Source organism: Terrapene carolina, unplaced genomic scaffold, assembly GCF_002925995.2.
Source record: "Terrapene carolina triunguis isolate 2854851 unplaced genomic scaffold, T_m_triunguis-2.0 Scaffold179, whole genome shotgun sequence".
Lineage (NCBI taxonomy): Eukaryota > Metazoa > Chordata > Testudines > Emydidae > Terrapene > Terrapene triunguis.
This window is the reverse complement of record NW_020664530.1, coordinates 7710538-7726147: the sequence shown is the minus strand read 5'-3', so window position 1 is coordinate 7726147 and position 15610 is coordinate 7710538. Positions and strand designations below refer to the sequence as shown.

General features: G+C 44.0%; 1 protein-coding gene across 2 annotated transcripts in view; it reads right to left on the bottom strand.

Annotated features, from left to right (window-relative positions):
* LOC113407002 (receptor activity-modifying protein 3-like) overlaps window positions 1-15610 on the bottom strand; it is a 99713-nt gene that overhangs the window by 59984 nt on the left and 24119 nt on the right. The window contains exons 2-3 of one of the 2 annotated variants that reach the window (XM_026654038.1): window positions 6498-6527; window positions 2668-2800 (exon numbers count right to left, since the gene is read on the bottom strand). In XM_026654038.1, the coding sequence (XP_026509823.1) occupies window positions 2668-2800; window positions 6498-6527 (163 nt within the window). The remainder of the gene's footprint in view (window positions 1-2667; window positions 2801-6497; window positions 6528-15610) is intronic. The other variant, XM_026654039.1, reaches the window with a different exon arrangement.

Here is a 15610-nt window from a genome sequence, read left to right as displayed (position 1 = left end):
CCCTCACCTCTATTACTACCAAGGTCCCACAATAGCAAAACCAGTGAGAGATTCTGCTGCACTGAGGGGAAAGGAGGAAGTGGCTCTAGACTAAGTGAATGGTACAGCGGGAGTGCATCCCCCTTACATAGCATATAGCCCAGCTTAGAGTGACGCCCTACCTCGCCTTAGGAGAATGTGTGGGTAGGACATATATAGAGGGGAGGAGTGGTGCCAGAAGATCTGCTGCTTTGTTGATCCCTCTTGCTGCTGAAAAGGGATCACATAGGGCTGTGTAGGCTACTCCAGATACTAGATGGGAGTAGGCTCCATGGAGCCCTTTTGCAGTCATTCCACAATCTGGAGCAAGTCGATTCCTCCTCCTGCTCCACCCACCTCCCACACATGTCCCCAGTGCCCAGTCCAACTATATGGATTTGGTCTTAGAACAGGAGAGCAACTACATTAGAAAAAACTGGGTGGAGCCAGGAGTGGAATGCATTAATTCTAAACCCTTCTGGGACATAAACAAGAGGATAAGAAGTTGAGTGGGAGAGGCATGTTCCCTCTTACCCCTTCCTCCCCCCCAGTGATTTCACCCAGGCCCTAAAAGTTGAAGGAAAGTGTGTATTTTAAAAAGTGACCTTTAGAATGACACTATGCGCGCAAAGGCAAGGACTAACAGAAGATGGTATCTAGGTGGTTAATATGCTGCCAGATCACGTGACATTTTAACTCACTTTAAGGTTTCAGTGGGGGTCAGGATACAAATGCCCAGGAAGCCCCAAAGTATCACTTGGCAAGCTGCTGCAGTAGGACACAGAAGAGAAGCTGCATTTTATCACATAGCTTATCTACTGGTGACCAGAGAGTCAGGGGAAAGAACTAAGCTGCTCTCTCCAAGTCCTAGAGATGACTTGTCATAGGGCAGGGGAGTGGATCAGGGACCATTTGAGAAGAGAACATGCTACCATAAGTGGCCGGAAAATCAGAGTTAGGGGAGATTTAAACTGATCTCAGACCTGAGGAAAATGTTCCATTCCTGTTTAGTTCTTACTTTGCTGGAACTAGTTCACCTGAACCTCATTTTCAGAGGTGCTGAACCCTGACAGCTCCCATCCATTTCAATTGGCTTTGTGGATAGCCAGCATCTCTGAAAACCATGTTCAACATTACACGAACACACCTACTCATAAGGGACATCACAGAGACGGGTCACATTGGGTGGAGACACCAGGCATAGGAAAACAAACCCAGGACCCAACAGGGGAGAAGCCACGCCTAGCAGCAGGCACCAGGAAGAAGGCTTGAGCCCCACCTTGGGGCAGGGGCTACACAAACAAATGACAGCATGAAATATTGCTGTCAATAAAGAGAATGGAGTAGTTGTATTTGAAAATACACCTTGCATTAGTAACTTAATGAGAAAACTATGGATTTAGAGAACATTTGCCTTAAATGTGTTGAACTCTGGATTCACTATAGATACAATAAGACAGTTGACATATGTTAAATCAACATTAGCAACGAGGAGCCTATTGATTAACCTCTATTAATATGTTTTAGAGTAGGTGCTCTCCGAGTCAGAGACTGTGCCTCATTTTACCTTTGTGTGGCTATAAGCCATCTTTGCGCACACACACCCCTCACCCACATAACGGGTGCAGGCTAAATGTCCATACACACACACACCATGAGCAGGGAAAAACTAAACGGTAGATTGTAAATCTGTGTCACAATCAGTTTCCTAGACTGCTCCTAGGACAGGGTAGGCACAGTTTAGCCCTATGCAATAGAGCAGGGGTCGGCAACGTTTGGCACGCAGCTCGCCAGGGTAAGCACCCTAGCGGGCCGGGCCAGTTTATTTTCCTGCTGACGTGGCAGGTTCGGCCGATCGCGGCCCCCACTGGCTGTGGTTCACCGTCCCGGGCCAATGGGGGCGGCGAGAAGTGGCGCGGGCGAGGGATGTGCTGGCCACGGCTTCCCGCCGTCCCCATTGGCCCAGGACGGTGAACCGCGGCCAGTGGGGGCCGTGATCGACCGAACTTGCCGCGTCAGCAGGTAAATAAACTGGCCCGGCCCCCCAGGGTGCTTACCCTGGCGAGTCGCGTGCCAAACGTTGCCGACCCCTGGAATAGAGAATCAAGTACATGGGGTTTCAGTGTTAGAAACTGTATCTAGAACATAAGTAATTTATAAATATTAAAGAAGTGGTACATCTGCTTTCAGCAGGTACCAGATAATGTATCCACTAAGTGCTGAATATAAATCTCAGATAACCACAGGGAGTGGTGCGAGGTGGATTGCAGCCGATGAGAATGGTAATGGAGCTGCCAGTTTATGTAGCCATTTTTCATACTTCTTTGTTGCTGCAATAAAAAAGAGCCAAATCCAGCAGTTTTTACTCCGGCAGAACTCCAATTAACTTCAAAGTGTCATTAATATTTTCTTTTGATTTCAGTACAAGTTTTGCCTCCATATTCCCATCAAATTTTGCAGAATTTGGCCACAGATTAGTGAGAGTTTGAATCCAACACAATAAACAAACTGATGTCCAAATTGATTCTAGTGGGGAATCACCACATCCTTGGTATTTATAGAGCTGTTCCTGACACTTGATGCAATTGACTTTTTAAAAGGTTGACACCCTTAAATGATAAATAATAAAGACAAAAACATGAAACTTACGGGATAAATTCTGTTAGGTTGCACCATTTTTTAGAGTCCACTTTCTTCATCATCTCTTCAAAGGATTTTCCACATCTGGGCAACTTTTCTAACATGAGCGATTCATTGCAGACAATCACTTGTTGATGTGCACCTAGAACAAGTCAGATAGCACTTTAAATCCCAAGACACTGATGATGGTAAGAACATGGATGTGGAATTATTTTCTTCACAACTCTTAGCACTAACAAGGTATCACACCTTCTATTCAAGAATCTCCGAGGACTTTACAGACATTGATGAATTTAACTTTACACACCACCACTTCGGGTTGTTATTTATTCCATTTTGTAAATGAGGAAAATGGGCACAAAGAAATTTAGGACCAAATTCAGATCTGGTGTAAGATGGTGTAGTTCCCATTGAAGTCAATGGGAATTGGGAACCACTTCTACTACAACTGAATTTAGAACATTATGAAGTGCCTCAGGTCACACAAAAAGTCTGTGCTAGAACCAAGAATAGAATCCAAGTGTTCTGACTAAAAGTCCTATGCTTTGTCCAAAAAAATCCTTCTTAGTTTATCTATAATCCAATAGATATTACAGTTAAAATAGAAAATGTTTTTATATGTTAAACCTTTAATACTCTAGATATATCAAACTATTTTACTAAGGAATAGGTTAGAACTACAGTGACTGGGCAGACAAAGGCAGCAGTAACTATGCTCATGATAACTCACAAAACCCTAAGAATTAGAAACCCTTTTTACTGAGAGGAAGAATTTTGGCCATGACACTTGGATTCGGATCTTGGAAAAGTACCATGAGATCTGCAGTTTCCAGCTGCTGCTAGAGATGGACAGTAAAGCCTCATCTGGAAGTACTACAACTCTAAATAGTGCAATACACTCCCTTCCCCACCCACTTGTGTAGAACGATTGGAATAATTAAATACAAAAAGTAATAAATCATCAATCATCACTGACTGTGAGCCTAATTCCTGGTGTGGGATTTGAACTCATGCATGTCCTTCTGGGCTAGAGGTAGCTAACTGAGGCACATTACCATATATTACATTGTCTTTAGGAGCCCAGCATAGAGGGAACTAACCTGTTGCATTTACGATCGTATAGTATTTCTAAGCCTTATTAGTGAAGACAAAATGGAGTGATTGACCACATAGATTTGCTTTGGGTCAGAGTATAGGTTAGGAAAGAATTTGGCAAGCTTTAACACATTAAACTAACTGTTTTGCTGTAGCTATAAAATAATATTTTTAATACCAGGAATGTTTGCACATCTCATCTACAAAGGACTTTAAAATCAATTGTCACTAATAAAAGACTGGGTAGAAGCAGATCTAGGGTGGGGTAGAAGACTCTTCTCTTCATGGGACTGGCTTAGAGGGATTGGCTAGCATTAGTTGGCACTGGTGTTATAAGCACATAGCCATGAAGAAAAGAAAATAGTTAACCTGGGCTTACACTTTTGGCAAGCCCTAAAACACCTTTGGGCCGGCACTGTTTAGGAATCTGATCTGTAAATAGGCTATTATGTATGAGAGCACTTCCACCCTGTAGAATCTCAGGAGTTTGAAATGCCAAGGCCTTCAGAGCATTAGACAAGTCTCTGAGTGAAGACAGGGGTTTACTAGCTATCAAGGTCCCAGGAGGCCTATAAGGCAGGTTGGCTGGGGCTACCCAGTAAGAGCCGAGGCCGACAGTTCTGCAGGAACATGGAATCAGACAGAGAGAGGCCTATGTGACTGGCAAGTGGATGCAGGTAGGGCTTGTGCTACAGGACCCAGTTTATTTGTATGAAAGAAGCCCAAGGGAAGGGCTAGCCAGTTGTCGGAGGAAAGTCAAGACTCACAGTCCTGAGAAGAGACTGTGTTGTTCTGGTTACACATCAGAAAAGAGAGGATTTTTATTTGGATCTAGTCTGTAGATCAGGAAGTGGAAGACTTTCACACTTGTGCCTTTTTCCTTCTGCAGCCAGAAAAAGGAGAACTTTTATTTGGACCCTGTTTACATCACAGGAAGAGAAGGGAACCTTTGTTTTCTCTTCATTATTGAGTTACATTTCAGGAATGGGCTCCTTTCAGTGGTAGGAAGAACCTGCCACCTTGCTCCAAGAGAGATGCATTGTCTGTGATTTTAGAGAACCTGCACTCCTGCTTTCCTCTGTGGAAAAACTCTTTACTGCTACTTAACCAGGAGCTCCTTTAAGGTTGCCACTAGTTTGGATTTTTCAAATCTCTTTCATCTACAGTTATTTCAATTAACATTTGCTATAACAATAGCAAATGTTAACAATCTGGGCCTGTCACTAAGGATGTTTTACCACCAAGTCCAGGTGCTTTTTTAATTTAAAAAAGCACACACACACACACACACACACACACACACACACAACCCTGTATTACAATCTTAGATGCTGTGTCAGACAGGAACATTACTAAATGAGAATGGCATGGTTATTGCAGTCTTCAGTTGTTGGGACTTTGATCATGGATCCATCTGTAACAGGATGCATATAATTTAGAGTCTTAAGACTCAGGTAAACAGACTGATTTCAGCTAAGATGGGGCTGTACTTAATTACAAAAAGGAATATCTTCACTGAGAATGAAAAGTATAGTTGTGTAACCCCCGGGTGTGTGTTACAGGTCCCCCATCCATAGATGATAGGTGTTTCTTACAGTGGCAGCTAGAGATATTGGTTCTTTAGCTCAAGTTGTAGCAGCTCATTTTTTTAGCTCTGGAGGTTCCTTGTTCAGTCCCAAGTGTGCAGCCAAGATGGTAGCATTACATTTTCTCACAGCACTGCATTGCTTTCCAAGCACTTTCAAACAGTGACAGCACTGTCGTTCCTATCCCACTTCTTTCACCACCTTCAGTTATCAAAGAAAGATTGCTAAGGCTTTGTCTGCATTAGAAAAATTCAAACCCATAATTTATCACTGGTGATAGTTATTGTAGAAGCTGTGAAGCTGAGTTTAGGATTTTTACTCTTTTGTCATATAATTCTGCTCTGATCGGGGTTAGACAAAATGGTGGTAACAAATGCCTGAGCCCTGTCTACACTAGTATTTCCACTTTTCCAACCATCTGTGGCGCAGCACTGGTGGTAAATCGTGCATCAGAATTTTGCTAATGTTGATCAACACTAGTCCTGAGCAAATTCAAAAACTGATGTGACAATATGTGTCTGGCAACCGGAGATCAGCAGTGATGTGTTCACTAAATCTGTGGGGTGGGAGAGCGCTAGAGGCAGGGTATTCTAAGTGGGGGGAGTCTAATTTGAAAGACAATTCATTTTTTGATGTGATAAAACCTAAATTTGTTGATTTTTAGGCCACAATACAAAATCTAGCTATTTACTCAGATTCCTAAGTGGGCTCCATTTTTCTTTTTCGTAGACTTGGATTTTTTGGTTGGCTTTGTTCAGAGATTAAATATTTTTACTTGTGTGATTTAAAGAAAAAATGAATAGAGCCTGATGAGTGCATATTTTCTAAAACTAAAGGGACACAACTCATGAGAGAATCTGATCACACAGTCGTTTAGTCTGATTCTCTGACCACAGCTTTTTGATTCTTAAGTTTCTTAGCGAAATCGGACCCATGGAGCATTTTAAAGTTTTCCCATCACTATCTAGACTGGTTAAAGACTAGGACATATTGAAAAACCCGCATACATATTCCAAATTAAAAGCAAACTGCTAATGGACAAAAGTGTCTAGAGTTGACTAGCTGAACCTACTTATGTTGTGGTTTTGTGTGTGTGTGTTTTTTAAAGGGCTCTCATTAACAAAAAAGTAATATATGTTTGAACTTTAAAAAGCTCACCTGTAAATCCAAGTGTCATTAGACCATTAACTAGAAGGGAAAAAAAGAAGAGACTGATTAGAATTTCTTGGTTTTATTCCAGCATGATGAAAATTTGTGTAGTATTAGATCTAATACATAAGTAATCTTGACCACAGTTAATGATTCAACAGAACATTCCAAGTCACTACATGCCCTAAGTACTGTCATAAGGGATTATTTTGATTAGAAGTGGGAAGATTAACATTTGCTCAACATTTATTTAAAAAGAATCACCTCTTATCTGTCTTTTAATCTACACAAATCACACAGGCTTTTTAGGGAACTAAGTGAGTAACTTCATGCAGATGACTATGTTCTGCTCTCATTTACACCCTGTGCAATACCACTGAAGTCAACTGGATTGCACAGTGTGGGAGGTCCGAATATGGCTCAAATTGCATAGATGCAAATTCTATCTTAGTTAATATATGCCCAAACCCCAGTCCATTCAATGAGAATTGTTGTGCACCCATATCTAAGAAGAATTCAGCCCCTACTATGGAATAAACTTTTATGATGGTCAAGTACAAACTTCTATTGGACAAGAATTTACTAGAATTCTGCAGAACAGGAATGCAAGTATCAGGATGCTTTGATAGCATAAGGATGTGAGCTTCACCTATACACCTAATAGTTGTATCTATTTTGTAAAAGCAGTACATATTTTTCAAGTCTGTCAATGTAATGGTAAATGTAGTGGATTCCCCACCAACTTTTTTAAATCTACATTTTCAAATGTGCTTTATCAATTGCAGGCAACTGTGTTATGAGGTTAAGTAAACATTTTCTGGGAAGGATAAAACTACCCACTCCCAAGCAACCAAAGTTTTGATGTACAACCACAAGTTCACCCCTACAATTCCTGATTTCCTCTGGAAATCTTACATTACACTTCTTTATAAATTTCTATCAAGGATCTCCAAGTATTTTGCAGTCATGAGTGAAGTATTCCTCACGTTACTATTGCGAGGTAAGTCAGAACTTAGCTTGCCATAAGAAAACAGGTAAAGGAGGTAAGAATTTATCCACATTTTACATGTGGGATAACCAGAGCAGAGAGAGGTTAAGTGACTTTCTCGGTGTCATATAGGAGGACTGTGGCAAAGCCAGCAATGGAACACAGCTCCTGGCTCTCAGTCTCATGTTTTAAACACAAGACCATCAGTCAAATGAAAAGGAACTTCAAAAATGCTATTAATCTCACCAAAAGAAAGTAATATGGGAAGTCTCACAAGATAGATTGTTTTTGTGCCTATTCTCAACCAAAAGAGTCTGAAAATGTTCATGTAAGACCCCAAACCTCCAAACCTTTTGAAGTTCACCCTTTATTGACTTAGCAACATCATGTGTGCCTCTCTTGACAAAGATTTAACTAGGAGACCATAACGGGACACGATTGACGATTTTCTTGTGATTCAACATCATGCCATTCTTTTAGGAAGGGCTGATTCCAGTATTCCACTTTAAAAAACCCTACTAATTAATTGACTATTAAATTCATTTAGATAATACATATAGCTACAAGTAAAGTGTAGTTACAGTGTTGAAAGATCCTGTAGTATTTCACTAGTAAATGATCATGAAGATACATTCACAAACATTCTTAATTGAACCATAGTTGAAAAAAGAGGTTAAGATTGAACACACCAACTGGCTGCTGGTTTAATCACAGATGCCACCAAGTTTTATTTTCTACATATATAAATAGAAGCTACAGTGGTTACCAGTAAGCAGGACAGAAATTGGAGGCTAAGGGGTCAATCGGTTTGGAATTGGAGATGGGGCTAAAGCTACAGGACAGAGGGGGTGGGAAGTGGCAGCATAACCATCTCTACTGATGGTCATAGCATCTCTTTGCATCAGGAGTCAGTATTGCACTGATCTGCAGCTCCAGCCCCCTTTAGCTACTTCCTCTGTGCTGCGTAGGCTCATCCTTTGTCTGTGTTCTGTGGCCCAGTCCTCTAGTCAGATGATTCTCCAGTCTCATTCCCTCCTGAGAGATCAAAAGTCCAACAGCACAAGCTCCAATCAGCCATCAACAAAAACGGCCTTCTGCCCCTCCCTAGGGCTATGTTAAGATCCCCTCACTTCTTTCACAGTCCTCCCTCAAGACTTTCCTTACAAAAGCTTCTCTTCTTCCCTGCAGAAGAAGCCTGACTTCTCTATAATCTCCCCCTCAACTGAGCTCCCTTAGATTGCTTATAAAGCCCAGGTACCTAATGGATTATCACCTAGTTCCACCCCATCTGGCCAGGAGGCAATCAATCAATCACCCCACAGTTTCAGAACACGCCTCTAATTGAGGATTTTTTCCCCCTTGTCTAGCAAATCATGAGAGAAACCTGATCACAGGCAGGTTTGGAGATGCTGAGGTGTTGTAAAAGAAAAATGACAGGGGAGGGAGACAGGAGAAAGTAATAAGCAATAAGGAAACAAGTGTTCTTTTATTACCACACATTTAAAAATCATCTGCATCAAGGCTTTGTTTTCACTGCCAAAAAAAGGGTGTGTTTTTACTGTGGGATGAGTGATGTGCATCCTACTGTAAAATCCTAGTGGAGACAAGACACTGTCGTTTTTACAATGATGTAGGTGAGGTCAACACTAGATCCCACCTCCCCACCCCATGATTGATCTTGCCTATTTACCTCATAGTTAAACTACTAGAGTGCCTTATCTTTACTAGGATTTTATAGCAGGGCAGCTAATGCACATGGTAAAAACACGTCTTTCTGGCAGGGAAGGCATACCCCCAGAATGAGCTCCGATTCTCAGAGCTGCACCGTGGACTTTTATTGCACACACTGCACTCTGATCTTGTACACAGAATTCCTACTGATGTCGACATGAGTTTTATACTGGGATCTAGAGCAATATAGAAAGTAACAGTGTGGATTCACAAGTGGAGAATTTTTGCCCTATAATCGTGAAAGTGAGGCTATAACCACTGGGTCCTGGTGACATTGACAAATTGCTCATGGTTCATTCTTACAATTTATGCTATCACTAGAACTCCTTCATGGGAATGTGGTTTTATTAAGTACTGGCTTTTTTCCCCCACAGTATTATTTGTATAGTACTTCAATTGCCATATAAATTTAAAATAGCATTTGGACGCTCTAATGTCAATATCTACTAAAGGTGCCCCAAAACACTTTTCAATAATGACCTTCATACCTTTTGAAAGTTCATAACAGAGAATGTTATTCTGATATTTCCCTCTTGCCTAAATATTTCTTCAGGAAGCTGCAATTTCTGTCAAGACTCAATGATTTTAGAGAATTACATATTTCCCAAAGGATGTGTGAAGTACCTCTTGTTTTATCTGGCTTGCGTATGCAGTTCTTTCCTCAATAATCGTAGCATTGGAATACACTGTATAGTGTGTCCTGTGGCGTATCAACACTAGTCTTCAAAATTTGTCTTTGTCACTCCAAAAAATTACTTTCTCTTCAATCCCATTTCTCATTAACTGAAGGACAGAAGCAATTTTATTTCCCTATTCTTCTTTTATCACAGAAGTTTTAGTATATTGCTATAACTTCTTATATTTATTCCACTTTAATTCCCAAAAGATTCCAAAGCATTTGACAAGCACTGATACAAACATATTCTACACACAAGTGAACTTTAGAAACCAATGAGATCCCTTTATTCAGTACTGAAATGCAGCTACATCTGGACTGAAACTTAGCAATGTAATATTGCACAATAGAACTAGTATAGGACTAGAGGTGAAGAATCGAGGTGTAAATGACTCCTACTAAATCACCATCTGACACTTCCCAAAGAACCCATAACTTCCCTGGTGCCGTCCTATCCAAGTACTGGCCTGGCACCACGTAGTTTGTAAGAACAAGCAGGATTACAATTTCAAGTGACGTAGCTACAGGCCAAGAGTTATTTCTGATTTGTAAGACATAAGCTATGATACAGTGTTACAAAATTCTGTTGCTTCCCCTCTATAATATATATAATAGACCATTATCCACATATTATCTTAATGCTAAATGCTAAGAAGACTGGCCTTACATTAACAAATAGGTATGCAGCATGCCGTATATTTAAATTTTTGTAAGTAGTTAAACATTAAATTTATCTCTTGAGCATTTAGTGTTCAATATACAAAATTTAGTTATCTATCCTCTTACTTAAAAATACATAGATTCTTAGATTTCAAGGCCAGCAGGGACCATTGTGATCATCTAGTCTGACCTCCTGTAGAACACAGGCCATAGAACTTCCCCAAAATAATTCTTAGAATGTATCCTTTAGAAAAACATCCAATCTGAATTTTAAAATGGTCAGTGATGGAGAATGCACCACAACTCTTGGTAAGTTGTTCCCCTGGTTAATTACTCTGACCTTTAAAAATGTACACCTCGTTTCATGAATTTTTCCAGCTTCAACTTCCAGCCACTGGACCAGCTTATACATTTCTCTGCTAGACTGAAGAGCCTATATTAAATATTTGTTCCCCATATAAGTACTTATAGACTGTAATCAAGTCACCCCTTAACATTCTCTTTGTTAAGCTAAATAGATTGAGCTCCTTGAGTCCATCACTCAAATCTAATCTTTTAATCAATCTGGTGGCTCTTCTCTGAACCCTCTCCAATTTATCAACATCCTTCTTGAGTTGTGGATCACAGAGCTAAACACAGTATTCCAGCAGCAGTAGCACTACTGCCAAATACAGAGGTAAAATAACCTCTCTACTCATGCTTGAGAGTCCCCCATTTATGCATCCAGGAATCATATTAGTCCTTTGGGGTCACAGCATCACACTAGGAGCTCATGTTCAGCTGATTGTCCACCTGGACCCCCAAATCTTTTTCAGAGCCACTGCTTCCCAGGACAGCATCACCCAACCTGTAAATATGGTCTACATTCTTTGTTCCCAGATGTATACATTTACATTTAGTCATATTAAAAAGTATATTTTTTGCTTGGGTCGAGCTTACCAAGCGATCCAGATCACTCTGTATCAGTGACCTGTCCTCTTCATTATTTACCACTCCCCTAATTTTTGTGTCATCTGCAAACTTTATCAGTGATGATTTTGTTTTCTTCCAGGTCATTGATAAATATGTTAAATAATTTAAGGTTCTGGAAACACACCCATTAGACATGATTCCGCATTTACAATTACATGATGAGACCTATCAGTAAGCCAGTTTTTAATCCATTTAATGTGTGTGTAACAGGGTTCATGACCCACACCTCTTCCTGGAGCCCACTTGCCCTCCCCAATAAGGCTCAGAGAGGCTTCAGGGTTCTGCGATACCCGTGTCTTTATTTACTTAACTTCGTCCCACCACCAGTGTCCATCTATGTACAAGCTTTACAGGATTATTCTCCTCCTTTATAGGCAGAGGCAGCCTTCAGCTAGGAGGCCTCCCGTTCCCTCCCTGACTGACTTCTCCCTGGCTGCCCCCTGCCTGCTGGCTCCCTCCCTTGTCAGGCCAGCAGGTGTTGCTAATCCTCAGGCCAGCATCAAGCCTTTTCCATCAGCCCCAATCTGTTTCCCCTGATTGGAACTGACTGGGCAGGGGCTAATTAGGCGCTTTTGCACCAGCACCCTGCTACATACCTCCCCCCTTAAACTGATGCCGGGCCTGATCTTGCTCGGCCCTGCTTTTCTCGGCCTGGGGTTTTACTCTGGGGATGGCCTCCCTGCCCATCTGGGTGGTCCCCGGGCTCAACCCTGTGGGGTTTTGGCATGCCCCACCCACCCAAAGGTGCATTGGGCAGGGAGTGGGCCACCCCACAAGTCCACCTCTGCCCAAAGGTCATCACACCAGTCCCAACCTTGGGCAGGTCACCCCGGACGCTCTTTTTCATTCCCTGGTGGGGGAGACGGATTAGCGCCAACTGCCCTGAGGCTGCCCTGAGTCTCCGGTTCGGGGTCTCTGCCTACTGGAGTGGGCCTCCCCCTCTTGGGTTTCTATTTTCTGAGCTTTCTTTAGCTTCTCTTCCTCTATCATGGGGATTCCCTCCCCTGGATGGTCCCCTCCCAGTACCTCCGTTCCCTCATCGGTCACTCCCATAGGGTCTCTATCTTGGCTGTGTTGTCTAGGGTTCGTATCTTTTTTCCTCCTTGAGGTTGTGGGGACTCTCCTTTCTCAGGGTCCACCCTCCTAGGGACCTTGTCTCCTCCCTCCAGGTTCCTCCCTCTCACTCTCTGTTGGTCTCCTCCCCATGCCCTCTTTCCCTTTTGGAGCAGGGTTACAATCCACCCCCAGGACCATGGAGTAGGGCAACCCCTCCATTACCCCTACCAGCTTCCAGGCAAACCTACCCTGCACCTTCAGGGGTACCTGGGCCACGGGACAATACTCCCCATCTCCGTGGATGCATTCCACCAGCATCCTTTCTCCAGGGATAAGCCAATGCGGTTTTATCAACCGCCACTGTATGAGGGAGCGGGCTGAGGTCGTATCCACTAGACCCCTCTGGGGCTTTCTCCCCTCCCGCACGGGGATGGTGGCTATTCCATGCCTCTTCTTCCGCCCCCCCAACCTTTGTCCAACCACAGAATTCGGAATGTGGGGCTGCTATCACCGGGCAGTCACAGCTGTTATGCCCCGGCTGTCCACAGTGCCGGCATACAAGCTGTCCCGGGTGGCTAGGGGTTCCCTTGTGCTCCTCCCGTCGCTTGTCTACCGGCTTCCCAGTGGGATGCTCACGGGATTTCTTGCCTCCCTCTGTGTCTTGCAGGGTCCAATGCTCCCTCGGGGGGAAGTCTGCCTCTGCATATTCTTCCGTCCTTTTGACCGTGGCTTCCACGGTGGCAGGCTGATGTCGCCACACCCAGACCCGCATGCTATCTGCACTGCACAAATTGTTTGAGGATCACCTGATCCATGATCTGCCCCACTGTTTGGTCATTGGGCCTCAAACACCGTGTCGCCCAGTCCATCAATTTCTAGGCAAAGGCCCAGGGCCGCATGTCCCCGGCCCACTGGGCTGCCCAAAACTTTTGCCGGTATTTTTCCAATGAAAGCCCCAGGCGGTCCAAGATGGCTGCCTTCACAGCGTCATAGTTTCTAGCCTGGGCATCCGTCAGGGCCATATACACTGCTTGTGCCTCCCCAGCAAGATATGGGACTAGCCGCAGGGCCCAGGTTACCCTGTCCCATCCTGCGCCCAGGGCCACCCGCTCAAAGGTACCCAAAAAGGCATCGGGGTCATCCGCCGGGGCCACGTTACAGAGGCTGAGGCCCAAGGGGTGGGTGCCATCTCCCGCCGTGGCGGGTGCCATCTCCCGCCGCAGGACTCTCCAGTTTCTGCAGGAGCTGCTGCTGCACCATTGCCTGTTCTTTAATAAAGTCCTGCAAAGCCCACTGTTGCTTGGCCTGCCAAGCCAGTAAAGCTTGCCTCTCTAGCTGGTGGAATTGCTGAAAGGCCTGCAGTGTCTTCTGCATCTCCCCGTGTTGCTCCGTGAGCAACTGCAGAGTGCCCTCCATCTCCAGGTCGCCAAACTGTGTCTCTGGCAAAGGATCCCAGACAAGCCCCCACGTGTAACAGGGTTCACGAGCCACCCCTCTTCCTGGAGCCCACTTGCCCTCCCCAATAAGGCTCAGAGAGGCTTCAGGGTTGTGCAACACCCATGTCTTTATTTACTTAACTTCGTCCCACCACCAGTGTCCATCTATGTACAAGCTTTACAGGATTATTCTCCTCCTTTACAGGCAGAGTCAGCCTTCAGCTAGGAGGCCTCCCGTTCCCTCCCTGACTGACTTCTCCCTAGCTACCCCCTGCCTGCTGGCTCCCTCCCAACCTTTATAGGCCTTGGCTTGTCAGGCCTTTTCCATCAGCTCCAATCTGTTTCCCCTGATTGGAGCTGACTGGGCAGGGGCTAATTAGGTGTTTTTACACCAGCACCCTGCTACAGTGTGCCATATTAATTTTATAGAGACAAGTGAGCGAGATAATATCTTGTATTGGAACAACTTCTGTTAATGAAATAGACAGGTCTGGGAAAGGTACTCAGAGTGTCACAAGTAAATACAAGGTGGAACAGATTGTTTAGCATAAGTAGTCAACACATATTCTCAGAGACCATTCAAGGTGAAGTGGCCCATTAACACCTTCCAATCATAGGACATGAAAAAATAAGTTAGTGGGTTACAGGTTGTTGTAATAAGCCCTCAATCCACTTTATTAAGGCCATGATTTTTAGTGTCTAGCAAAGTTATGAATTTAAGTTCCTAGGCTCGTCTTTTGAAGGTGTTGTGCAGGTTGCCTTTGAGGACAAGGACTGAGAGGTCAGATATGAAGTGACGGTTTTGTGAAAAGTGTTTGCCCATTGATGATCGGGTGTTTCTGTCTTTTGTCATTTTTCCTGTGAGTTAATTCAAGAGTATGGTGTGTGATAGACCCAGACTAGTTGGGAACAGCAGAGTAGCAGAAGGGAGATATACTGGTCACTGGATAAGTAGTTTTCTGTTCCCTGAGTGACCAGAGCAGGGGCTTCTCCAAGCTAATAGATCACCTGACTCCAATTAACCTGCTAAGAGTCAGGTGAGGCAGTTAAGCACCTGACTCTAATTAAGGCCCCTCTGATGCTATAAAAGGGCTCACTCCAGTCAAGCCAGGGGAGAGGAAGTGAGTGTGAGGAGCTGGGAGCAAGAGGCACAAGGAGCTGAGAGTGAGAGGGTGTACTGCTGGAGGACTGAGGAGCACAAGCGTTATCAGACATCGGAGGAAGGTCCGGTGGTGAGGACAAAGAAGGTGTTGGGAGGAGGCCATGGGGAAGTAGCCCAGGGAGTTGTAGCTGTCATGCAGCTGTTACAGGAGGCACTATAGACAGCTGCAGTCCACAGGGCCCTGGGCTGGAACCCGGAGTAGAGGGCAGGCCCGGGTTCCCCCCATACCTCCCAACTCCTGATCAAACACAGGAGGAATTGACCTGGACTATAGCTTCTACCAGAGGGGAAGGTCTCTGGACTGTTTCCTGACCCACAGGGTGGATCTGTGAAGCGAGCAAATCTGCCAATAAGCGCAGGACCCACCAAGGTAGAGGAGGAACTTTGTCACAGGTGATAGTCTGGTTTCACCCACATAGTTGTTGTTGGGGCACTTAGTGA